The sequence below is a fragment of the Carcharhinus amblyrhynchos genome, chromosome 17 (genome assembly GCF_965287045.1).
Source record: "Carcharhinus amblyrhynchos chromosome 17, sCarAmb.v2.hapA, whole genome shotgun sequence".
Lineage (NCBI taxonomy): Eukaryota > Metazoa > Chordata > Chondrichthyes > Carcharhiniformes > Carcharhinidae > Carcharhinus > Carcharhinus amblyrhynchos.
Window position 1 is genome coordinate 7643714 of NC_137340.1, and position 12369 is coordinate 7656082.

Below are 12369 nucleotides of genomic sequence, written 5' to 3' on the forward strand. Positions count from 1 at the left end.
GACTGGAGCTGTAAAACCAAAGGAATTCAACGAACTTAATGGACCTACTGTTGCTATTCTGTTACCTGAGGGGTTCCCTGCTTAGAAATGATCTTGCGTTGTCAAGCTAAAGGTTTTGAAATGTTCATGGGGCATAAAAGTTTATTTGATTTAAGGACTTTAAAACAATTCAAGGCTATAAGCGATGAGTCTCAACCCGAAGATTGAAGTTCACAGGCTGAGGATTTTCAGGGCTATGTGGAGTTGACCAGCACATGCACCCCATCTTGAGGGAGGACTCCTGAGGTTCCCCCCCTGCCCCAGCCTGAGCACCCCCAACCCACCAGGTCCTTTGAGGGACTCCCCAGTGCAATCTGGCTGCGGCTGCATAGCCCGTAGATACCATGGCTGTAAGTTAAAGCTGGTACTTAGCTCCCTAACCCCCCTCTAACTCAATGGCACCTGACCCCCACTTCTAAGGAGTAGTGATTGGTGCCTGTGGGATTTCCAACTTTGGAGAGGGGAACATCCCAAGAGACCGCAGCAGTCCTCTTCAATCTCGCTAATGAGATTGAAGTGGATGTGAATGAGTTCTGATCAGGTTCCTGCCAGGGTGAGCAAACCAGAAGACACTCAGCAAGTTTGACACCTGGTGAGAATCCTGTTTCGCCCTTGTGCTTAATTCAGTGGGCCAAAGAGAGCCCCGGCTGGGAGTAACAGCCCCAGAAAATTGTCATCCAATTGTGTGAAAATGTTAAATGCAGGAGGAAGGCTTGTATTTGTTTTTGAAATGAAGAAAAATGTCGCATAGCAGACACTGAGGAAACTCATTTGGAAAAAGATCCACATTTCTGGAGACTTGTGTGCCAGCAAATAGGCCAGTCTAACCCAAGGAGAGCATTTGATATCAGCTTTGCTTTTACTGTTACTCCTGAATCAGAATGTTGAGTTTAAACCCTCCTTTCAGATGTATGAACATGCAATCTAGGCTGAAAGTCCAGTGCAGTATAGAGAGTGTGCTGCACTGGTGCAGATACTGTCTTTTGGATGAGATTTAAAAGATCTCAAGAACTTATTTGGAACAGAGCAGAGGAGCTCTCCCCGTGTCCTGGCCAACATTTTATCTCTCTGCTAGCACCACTGAGAAAACACATGATGTGGTGACATGTTCAATGTTTCCTACGTTTCAATAATGACCACACTTCAGATGTACTTTGACTGTATCAAACATTTAGATGGCAAAAGATGCTATCTAAATGCTAGCTGTTTCAATCTTTATGTTGGATTTCCACCTTCCATTCAACAATGCAATCTTTGAATTACGTTGAATATGTTTTGTTCAAGGAGCTAAGGTACTTTACAGGACCATTATAATGCAAAAGTTGAATACTCAGCTGCATAAGAGGACATTGGGGCAGCTTGCCAAAGGCTTAGTCAAAGAGAGGTTTGAGGAACATCGGGAAGGAGGGAAGGGAAAAAGGTGTGCAAGTTTAGAAAGAGATTTCTGGAGCTTGCGGGTCTTAGCAGCTGGAAGTGTGGTAAGCAGTGGTGATGCAATTAAAGTTGGGATGCTCGATGCTGGAATTGGGGAAGTGCTGCTATCACAGATGATGTGGGGCTGAAGGAGATTTCAAAGATAGGGATGAAACCCTGGTTGGATTTGTAAAAGGATGTGAATTTTAAAATCAAGATGTAGCTTAAACCAGCAATTAGGGTAGATCAGCAAGTATGTGGGCAATAGGTGAACAGGGGTGCAGAGTTTGCCTAAGTTTACGAAGGGTAGAATGTGGGAGGTGAGAAAAGAACATGTCTGAACATGCTTGTGACACAAAGATGGAGCGGAATTGAAGACTTGTAGAAAGAGGGATTTGGAGTCAAAGAGAATGGAAGTGTGCAGCTGGGTGGGAAAGGGACTGGAATTGAATTTTCTCTGGACGAGTGACAGCAAAGTTAACTGTTAAGTTTAATCAAAACGCACCATTAGCAAAGGTGTATTCAAATTTCCTCGAGGACACAAATGTTTAACTGTGATCACTTATTTCAAATTATCTCAAATAATTGCTCCAAGTGTTCTTAATCCATCTCTCTTTATTCCGCAGCAAGCCAGGGCTGAACAGGAGGAAGAATTTATTAGTAATACCTTGTTTAAAAAGATTCAAGCTTTGCAAAAAGAAAAAGAAACACTGGCTGTAAATTATGAGAAAGAAGAAGAATTTCTCACAAACGAACTCTCCCGCAAGCTGATGCAGGTAAAGGCAGACCACGTTGTTAATGTGCCCTGCTTTGGGAGAGACTTGGTTCAGAAATTTCAAAATATCTCATAATTCAAGTTAAAGCAAAAAATAAATTTGAAATAAATCACTGAGTGCTCTTGAATAACATGTATTTCAGACACTATGTAATCAGATTTTTATTTTTAAGTTTGACATTTATGCATTTCGAATTTGAACAAAGTTTTTCCTGTCCTGGGTTAGAATGCTTGTGCTTAAATCAGAGTATAAAAATGGGCATTATTTTAGAACTAAATCCCACACGCTGTAAATGTATAGTTTATTTTCCCAGTACATATGCAAGTTCTTTGAAAAAAATGACATCACTTGTTGCATAACACGTTCCTTGCAATAAACATTTTTAAAAGTTTGTCTAATATGCACACTATTGGCAGGGACACATCAGAATTTTTGACTGGCTCCCTGCAGAATGTGTGTTGGTAGAAATTGCCTTAAGAATGTATCCTGACTTCTTTGCTGCAGAGTTGTTAATTGGTAAATTCCATCACACTATTGCATACCAGTGAAGTGCCTATTGTCTGAAAACTCAGATTAATATATAACTTGATTTATTCCCTTCATAAGTGGCATTCAGCTGCCTTTGTGACTAATTTTTCTTTGAAGTAAACATGTTGACTACAGAGTATTGAGAAACAGCAGGGAATAATTTTATGAATTTACACGCCCAATCCACTGTGTATCCTGCCAGGAATGCATATCAGGAATTTAGCCTGATGAATCTCTAACTGTTAAATGACCAGAAAGCCCATGACTGCCTGCTCCAGTTCCTGATGTACAACTTGGCAAAACATTTGTCATGGGCATGCTGGTTTATAAAATTACTGCTGGCAGCTACCCATTTCAGACAGTGCCAAACCTTCCATCATTGTTTCCCACTTGCACTGCCCTTGTTTTTTTTCCCTTTTCAGTTGCAGCATGAAAAGGCTGAACTGGAGCAGACACTGGAGCAGGAACAGGAGTTCCAAGTGAACAAGCTGATGAAGAAAATCAAAAAACTGGAAAATGATACTCTTTCCAAGCAATTTACACTCGAGCAGGTAAGCATTTTTGAGCCCTTTGTTTGCAAGTTAGTTGTGCGCTCGTGGCTTTGATTTCTGATCCTTTTCTGACTATTGGGAATTGCTGTTCTTTTTAAACTGAAAATCTGTTCTTTTAATAAGTGACTGCATGACCACAAATGTGATGGCATGACCAAATTAATTGCTTATATGTGATTCCCAGACATAGCACTCATTTATTCCCCAGAACCAGTCAGGATTAAATCCCTTGTCTCCACATCTGCTTCCCAGGAATGTGGCTCAAAAGCCCTTGGTACCTGTTAGATCCTGTTGTTGGTGGGATAAGGCTATTTGCTTATCCTTTGAGACTGAAGAATCCCCACGTTGCTCCTCATTCCAATCCATTGACCATTATGGCCCTCCTATATAATCATGCAACATTTCAAAAAAAGGCCTTTCAGCTAGTCATGCCCATTTACAAAGAGCTGTCTGATTAGTCCCACTCCCTTGCTCTTTCCCCAGACCTCTGGGAATCTTCTGCTCCTTTAGTTGGTAAGATGAATGAAGACAGCAAATTATCTAACTGTTTAAATTCTTGTCTGAAATGCCAGCAGAAGTTTCATTGGACCTGCAGGAGTACCGACTGAAGTGCTTTCTTTGCTTGCTTATTTTCCTATAGCTGTACTAGCAAATCCTACTTAAGCAAAGCTACTATCTTGTTCCCGCAGTCGAACACTGGGGATGCTTCGGCCTAAGAGGGTGAACAAGTAGCCTTGTTCCGCCCTACAGCCAGGAAGACGAACAGAAATACTGTTTCTCCATGAAGCAATTTCTTGCCATCATCACACACTATTCCTGCCCATGGCCGACCACTGACCTTTCCTGTCCAATGCTAAAGCCAATGACAATAAAAACCTTCAGCATTGCCCAGGGAGGACTTAGAATCTAACAGCAGCAAGCACTTGTCTTTACAAACCACCTTCACCCCAGTAAAACATCCCAAAGTGGCTTACAGGAATATAATCAAGGAAAATTTGACACTGAGCCACACAATATATTGGGGCGTGTGATCATAAAGCTTGGTCAAAGTGCTAGGTGTTAAGCAGCCACTTAAAAGAGGAATGGCTGTAGGAGACGGAGAGGTTTAAGGAGGAAACGTCAAAGCTTGGGGCTTCGGCAGTTGAAGGTATGACCGCCAGTGGCAGAACAATTAAAAACAAAATGCTCAGAAGATAAGAATTGGGAAGATCACCATATCATAGAGGGCTCTAGGGCTAGTGGAGATTACAGAGATGGGAAGGAGTGAGTCCATGAAGGGATTTGAAAATAAGAGTGATAATTTTAAAATGGAGATATTACTTAATCAGGGGCTAGTATACGTTGGCAAGCATGGGGTGAATGGGACTTGGTATGAATTAGGACTTGGGCAGCAGAGTATTGGATGGCTTCAACTTTACTGGGCTTATAATGTGTGAGGTGGAAGAGGAGTGAAATGGAATGGTCAAGTCTAGCGGTAATGAAAGCATGAATAAGGCAAGGGACGAGTCAGGTGATGTCACTGAATAAAAATAAGTGAACTTCAGGGGCATATGATCAGGAACTCAACTTTAGATGTGGCACCAAGTTTGCGAATAATCTTGTTCAGCCTCTGGATGGTAGAGGGTTAGGATTGATAGGGAACAGAGTTTGTGATGGAAACTGGTGACACTGACTTTGGGTCTTCCCAATATTTAGTTAGAGGAAATTTGTACTCGTGCATACAGGGTGTCAAACAAGTAGCCAAATTATTTAGAGACAGCAGAGAGGTCATAATAGGTGATGGTGAGGTTGAACAGAGTGTCATTAATGTATGTATTGAATCTGATGCTTTTTCAAACAACCAACTCTGAGCCACAAATTAATTCCAGATCTAATCATAACATCCACAGCGTAAGGTTTGAAATGAGGGCCGTTCCTTCTGACAATTGAATAATGTATGAATATTTGGAAAGATGGACTTAAGAGTCGGAAGATTTATGTGGGAGTGAGAGTTCAGTCTTGCCGTTATTGAACAGAATAGTTTTGGTTCATGATGTCAAAACAGATAGGTATCTTTAGCAGACTTACAGGAATGCTGATCCAAGGTTATGAATATAGGGATTGAGATTCATCTTGTTACAAAATAGTCAAAAGCACATTGACTGTATGATATATGGACTGCCTGATATTAAATTCACCTGACGGACACAATCAAGTTTTCTCTCCTGTCCAAGACAGCTGGTCAGCATGGTCTCTGGGTGACGTTTAGCTGAAGAACAGGACCAAGGACAGAGCAGAGAGATTAAACTAAAAGTGACTGATCACGAATTGGAATAATACAAACTATACTAAGTATTTTGAGATGAATGGAATTTGGGACCAGTCTACCAGAGAGGAAAGGACATGCAGGAAGTTGAATCAGTCAGTGAGTTCAAAGCCCTGAGCAAGTTAATGACAATGGAGAAAACCTGGGGTTTGTTTTTGCACATGGTTTCAGTTTTGGTGCACATCCATCCCAAATCAAATGGGATGGGATATTTGCTAAATTTAACTCCACTCCTCCCAGTTATCCTTCCACAAACTGCATCTGCTAAATCCTTAAAATCACGTCTGACTGATCTACCACATGCCTGGTGCGGGATTCAGAATGACCTGTCTGATTCTTCACATGCAGCACAAATAGCTTAAAGCACTGCGAGGCCTTAAGATCAGCACAGACGTATACATCATTAAAACTGACAAAAGGGTGGGATCCAGCAAATCTGACTATATCAACAAAATGCACCCCATTCTTGATAGGTCCAAATTTGTATCCATTGGATTTTCTGCTCAACATGACTGGACACAGACAAAAGTAAAGTAAGAAACACTGTGGACTTGTCTAAGAGCAGTAAACTGCTGCATGATGATTATGACAGAATCTGTCCTCATTGGCTCACTGAGTCTACATATGTAAGGATTTCCTATGACAGACAGAAGTTTATGCTCTTATCTATATCCGGTTCTTCTCAACATGAATTGGCCAAATAGTTGGGCAAATCTTTGAGCATTTTTTTCCACATTTATGGTGAAAGATTCTTCATCTTTGTGAAGACCATGCAGGACTTGCAGATCAATAGCAATACTGAGCCCTTGTGCTGATTTAACATTGCTAGCCTATTCACCAATGTTCCACTTAAGGAAATGATAGATGTGTGCACTGTGGCACCATATCATGGCTACATAGGCTTGCCACCATTGCGTAATTAGTATTTATTGAGCTTACAAATTCTTGAGTTCACTTTTGAGTTCAATTTTAAAGACACTTTGTATGCCCAAATAGATAGTGTTGCCTTGGGATCCCCGCTAGGCCAAGCTCTTGCAAATAGTGCATGAGAAACATATCTTCAAGAGAATGAAACCTAGCTGTTTCATGCTACTACTAAGGCGGTAGCAACATGAATGGTATTCACCACTAACATGATGCTGTCAAGCCAAAACGAGGCTCTGCCTATCTCACAAATGACGTATATGAATTTCAGTGCCACTGTGATGCTAGCTTCAGGTTGTGGGCCCCGATGACTGGCAAATCAAATCAAACAGCATATTGGTTCCATTGTTTTCAGTGGGCGAGGTACAGACTCTCGTGCTTGCAAAACTCAGGACCACAGTGTCCAACATTAGATGTGATTTTGTGATTGAACAACATTTGCTCAATAGTCCTGTGTGCTAAGAATTATAGACAACCAATTTAAGATAGTCAGGCACACAACATTTGCATATATTGGAAGCTGCATCTATGAATGCACAGGGTCAGGAAGAACATGTCCACATGTTGTGTCTATTTCAGCTAAACAAATTGAGTGACAGCCATTTGCTGGTTCATCCCTCAGGGCAATGCCTTGATCAATCAGAGTGGTACTGTGTGCAGTTTTGGGCGCCGCACCTGCGCAAAGATATTTTGGCCTTGGAGGGAGTGCAGAGGAGGTTTACTAGGCTGATACCGGAGTTGAAGGGGTTGAGCTATGAGGAGAGGCTGAATGAACTAGGCTTGTACTCGTTGGAGTTTAGAAGAATGAGGGGAGATCTCATTGAGACGTATAAGATGATGAATGGGATGGATAGGATAGAGGTGGAGAGACTCTTCCCGCTCAAAAAAGACAGTAGGACTAGGGGGCACAGCCTCAAGATAAAGGGGGGGCGTTTTAGAACGGAGTTGAGGAGGAACTTCTTCACTCAAAGGGTGGTGAATCTCTGGAATTCTCTACCCGTTGAAGCGGTGGAGGCTGCCTCGCTAAATATTTTCAAGAAGCGGGTTGATGGGTTTTTGATAAGAGAGGGGATTAAGGGTTATGGGGAGAGGGCGGGAAAGTGGAACTGAGCCACGACAGATCAGCCATGATCTTATTGAATGGCAGGGGCAGGCTCGAAGGGCCAGATGGTCTACTCCTGCTCCTATTTCTTATGTTCTTATGTAAATTTAAGTCAATGCCTGGCATCAGCTGGTGCATTCTCCATGGCGCCTTTACCAGTCCAGAGTCCACTTGTCATTAATCAGTTCTCATACACTATAAATTTGTTGTTTCTCCCTACTTTTGTATTCTTACGAATTGTCCTGATGAGTGCAAGACAAAAAGCTTTGATGAAATTTTCGAGAGTGCAGTGGAGAATAGCGCTGGTAGGCATAGGCACACAAAATATCATTGAACTTGTCACAGGCAGTTTTGGTGCTGTGGCAGATTGAAACTGGTGCGAGCTGACTAGATAACAGATGGATGAGGAATTTGATGGTTTGAGGGATTTGAGAGGAGCTGGGGAGATTGGAAATGAGGTGGTATTTGAGATCAGAAGGTAGAATGTAGAAATTTTTGATGATAAGTGATAGTATTGAGAAAAGGTAAAATGATTCCCTTGGAAGAAATGGTTTGAATGGGAAAGAGGTGGGTGACAAGGGAATCAAAGGGAAGGTTGGTGTGCAGGGGAGGAGAAGCTGATGGAAGCTGGAATTGGAAATAAACCATGAAGTGCTGTGGGTAGAAGTGTAACCAGAGGCGGCTACCAATAGGTAACTTAAATCGGCCAACCGCTGTGAATTTTGAGTTCAATTCCAAGGTATTAAAATTACATTTATTTAATAAATACATACTTGTGAAAATGTGTAGGTAACAGTGGAGAAGGGAAAATGAAGCAGAATTTTGTTTTAAGGTCTTTGCCTTGTGAAGCAAATTGTAAACTTTTGCTGTAACATCATAATTCTCAGTGGAAAACTTGAGTGCAGCCGCAGGACAATTGCTTAAAAAGTGATTGTTTTGGGAAAAAAAAATTGAGTTGTCTTGTTAGACTTGAGTTCAGATTTGAGAATTATTCAATTAAATGTGTGTGTATAATATGTATTTATTTCCAAAATTTTGCATTTTGTTTGATCAGGTGTGTAAAGCATTTCTCTCTTACGAGCTTCTAGCCATCTCCATTTTAAATATGCACCTTTTTGCCAAAAGCGTACTTTTCTAAGACCTGAGTTATAAAGGGTGCATTAGTATAATAAATACTCTCCATCAAAGCTCTGCACTGCAGTAATGCAGCTCAGAAACTGGCCCAGGTTGAGGAATGTGCATTTACACGCTACAATGCATTGTTAATGTCTGTGTTCATCATGCTGATAGTGCGCACGCCACTAAAATGCTCCTTTTTTTGGAAAGCTGAGACGTGAGAAAATTGACCTTGAAAATACCTTGGAGCAAGAACAAGAAGCATTAGTAAATCGATTATGGAAACGGATGGACAAACTGGAAGCAGAAAAACGGTAAGTTCCTTGACTCAGACTGTTCAACTTTTGGACTGTGCGTGAGTATTTCATCAAGTCATGAGCGTTCAGATGTACATAAAACAAGAATGTTCTATCTGTAAATATAGTGGAGAAATATTGCTTGACCCATTTCAGTGACACAGTGGTTAGCACTGTTGCCTTAGCACCAGGGATCCAGGTTTGATTCCAGCCTTGTGTGACTGTCTACGTGGAGTTTGCACCATCTCCCTTTGTCTGCATGGATTTCCTCCGGGTGCTCCAGTTTTCCTCACAGTCCAAAGATGTGCAGATTAGTTGGATTAGTCATGCTAAATTGCCCCTTGATGTCCAAAAATGTGTAGGTAAGATGGGTTAGCCATGGTGAGTGTGTGGGGTTATGGGTTAAGTTATTCTGTCAGAGAGTTGGTGCAGACCTAATGGGCCAAATGACTTCCTCCTGCACTCCATGAGTTCTATGATTTGTTGAATAATTTGATTAATGGTATCTAATTGCAGAAATGGGTGTGGGGGGCAGCGTTACATTCTCACACCCACGGAGAGAATTTTATAAGCCGTCGTCCTCTGTTTTAAGGGACAAGGAATGAAGAAAGTTTGAGTACCTCATGGGGTTGTCTTCCTTGCAATATTGTGTGTAGCCTCTATGCAGTTCAACCTCATCCTTGTGAATGGGTAATGTTTGGGGAGGATGAGAGTTACGTTGGTGCTAGTTATTTGGCAGAACTCCGGATCAAAGCAAAACTAGTCAAACAGTGTCAGTTGTGGGAGCTTTATGCAGTGCTGGATCACCATGTGAGAGCACCGCTTAACTGCAGTGACAGTACATTTTCCCATGCTCCACATGGGAGCTTCTGCGAGTTAGGTGGGTGAAAAACATGCTTCCTTGTGCTCACCCTATAGGGTTATCACTTCCTGTCTGAGTTTAACAACTATATTTTGTTGAATGCATTAAATGGTCCGATTATCTGTTACAAGCATTTAAAATATTACTGTGTTATCGCGTCCATGAAAATCAGGCTGTTGCTGATTGGCCTGTACACTTAGTTAGTCTATCATAGAATGAAAATCCTTTTTTTTGTGGCTTAGTTTCTAAGTATTTGTTCTTTTAGTATTTTACAGGAGAAACTAGACCAGCCAGTGTCAGCCCCTCCATCTCCTCGGGACATTTCCATGGAAATAGACTCGCCGGAAAACATGATGCGACATATCCGATTTTTGAAAAATGAGGTAGAGAGGCTAAAAAAACAACTTCGAGCTGCCCAGTTACAGCGTAAGTTCCACTGTAAATTTGAAATGTCACGATGGTGGGAATTCTTTATCCAACTACTTGTTTTTGTTGTTGTCAAATAATTCTTTAACATCAGTTAACAATGACGTGCTTTAGTTTTTTTTAATAATCTCACTACTGTAAAGAAAAGTGCATTTTCAGGGATTGGATGGGACGCAAAATGAACTAGTGCCCTTCATGCACTGTACTCAAAGTCACCCCTGCTCGACTGAATTAAAGCCTTCTACCCGTTGCTGCGATGTGACATGGACTTTCTAGCATCAAGCTGCCGCTATTTTAGCAGTTTCCCTTGAGATACACAGTGGTGCTGGATCAGTGTTTTTCATTTGGGGCTGTGACCAAACTGAAGGAGCCTTTTGCTCCAATTACATACCTTTAATGTTAACACAAGGTGCCTGAAAGCGAACACGTCCCATTCCTTCCTTTGAGTGTGAAGCCTCACAGAATAGAATCATCATAAATTTGGTACAAGTTTCTTATTCATTCTCCTGCGTGAGCTGAATGTTAAAAGCAAATTGGTGCAAATGCTGGAAAATCTCAGCAGGTCTGACAGCATCTGTAAGGAGAAAAGAAAAGCTGACGTTTCGAGACCTTTGTAAAGTGTCATCTGGACTCAAAGTCAGCTCTACTCTCGCCTTGCAAATGCTACCAGACCTGTTGAGATTTTCTGGCATTTTCTATTTTGGGAGCTAACTGAATCAAGCCTGTTGATGAATTCTGAACTATGAAGATCCGGTTAAGTTATAGTAAATTTGATAAATATATAATACTGGCAAAGATCTTAGGGTATGTAGTTGGAATAGAAGTGTCCAGTTGCAGAGCTAGAACTATCAGAGGGACAAAAGACAGGATGGCTGCCTTCTCTGCTTTTAAAAACTTCTTCATTTGTATTAACTAATGATCTGTTCTTAAAAGATAACATAAGAACATAATGTTCACAGCATATCTTGATAAAAGCAAGTGACTCAAGATGTTGGAATCTGAAACAAAAATAGATAACCCTGGAAAATCTCATCAGGTCTGACAGCATCTGTGGAGAAAGAACAGAGCTAATGTTTTGAGTCAAGATAACTCTTCGTCAGAGTTGAAGGCAATAGAAAATAGGATGCGATTGGTACTGTTAGGGTGGGGTCAGGGGCTGAGGGGTGGTGTGGTGAGGAGGAATTGACAAAATGCCATCAACAAGAAGACAAAGGGAATGCCAGTGGTGACCATGAATAAGAGGGTTGCTGATAGCAGCCATAAGAGACCAGAATGTACAAATGGCAGAACAAAGGTAAGCAGAGTGCCAGAGAACAACCTGAGACATGTAACAAATGGGCCCTGGTTGGATGGGGAGAAAGGAGACCCGGGGGGAAAAAACAAGATGGAAAGCAAGATGTTAGAATAGTGGGAAAATTGAAATGATGGAAGAAATGTAAATAAATAAAATGAAGTAAAATAAATGGAAATGGGATGAAAGTGGCAGAGAGAGAGTTCGGTTCTGAAATTGAAGTCAGTGGTAAGTCTGGAAGGTTGTAAAATGCCTAATTGGAAAATCAGGTGATAGTCCTGGAACTGACCAAGGACAGACGTGTGAGCAGGATAGTGTGTTGAAATGGCAAGCGACAGGAAGGTCTGGGTCCTGCTTGCGGTGGAACGAAGGTGTTCTGCAAAATGGTCACCAAATCTGGGTTTGGTTTCTCTGATGTAGAATGGACTGCATTGAGAGAAGTGAATGCAATAGACCAGATAAAAGGAGGTGCTACACTGGTTCACCTGAAAAATGTTTAGGCCCTGGAATGATGAGCAGGGAGGAAGGAAAGGAGCAGACGTGTCAGCTTCTGCGACTGGGGGTAATATGGCTGCACAGTGGTTAGTACTGCTGCCTCACAACACCAGGGATCTGGGTTCGATTCCATGCCTTGGTTGACTGTGCAGAGTTAACAGATGCTTCCTGCATCTGCGTGGTTTTCCCCTGGGTGCTGTGGTTTCCTCCCACAATCCAAAGATGTGCGGGGTGGTTTGACAGCA

At 41.7% G+C, this 12369-nt stretch overlaps 1 protein-coding gene across 1 annotated transcript in view; it reads left to right on the top strand.

Moving 5' to 3' along the window:
- The window catches only part of ccdc6b (coiled-coil domain containing 6b), a 64877-nt gene that overhangs the window by 35570 nt on the left and 16938 nt on the right, over positions 1 to 12369 (top strand). Inside the window, exons 2-5 of the mRNA XM_080205442.1 lie at positions 2079 to 2228; positions 3179 to 3307; positions 8965 to 9068; positions 10178 to 10338. Of these exons, the coding sequence (XP_080061568.1) occupies positions 2079 to 2228; positions 3179 to 3307; positions 8965 to 9068; positions 10178 to 10338 (544 nt within the window). The remainder of the gene's footprint in view (positions 1 to 2078; positions 2229 to 3178; positions 3308 to 8964; positions 9069 to 10177; positions 10339 to 12369) is intronic.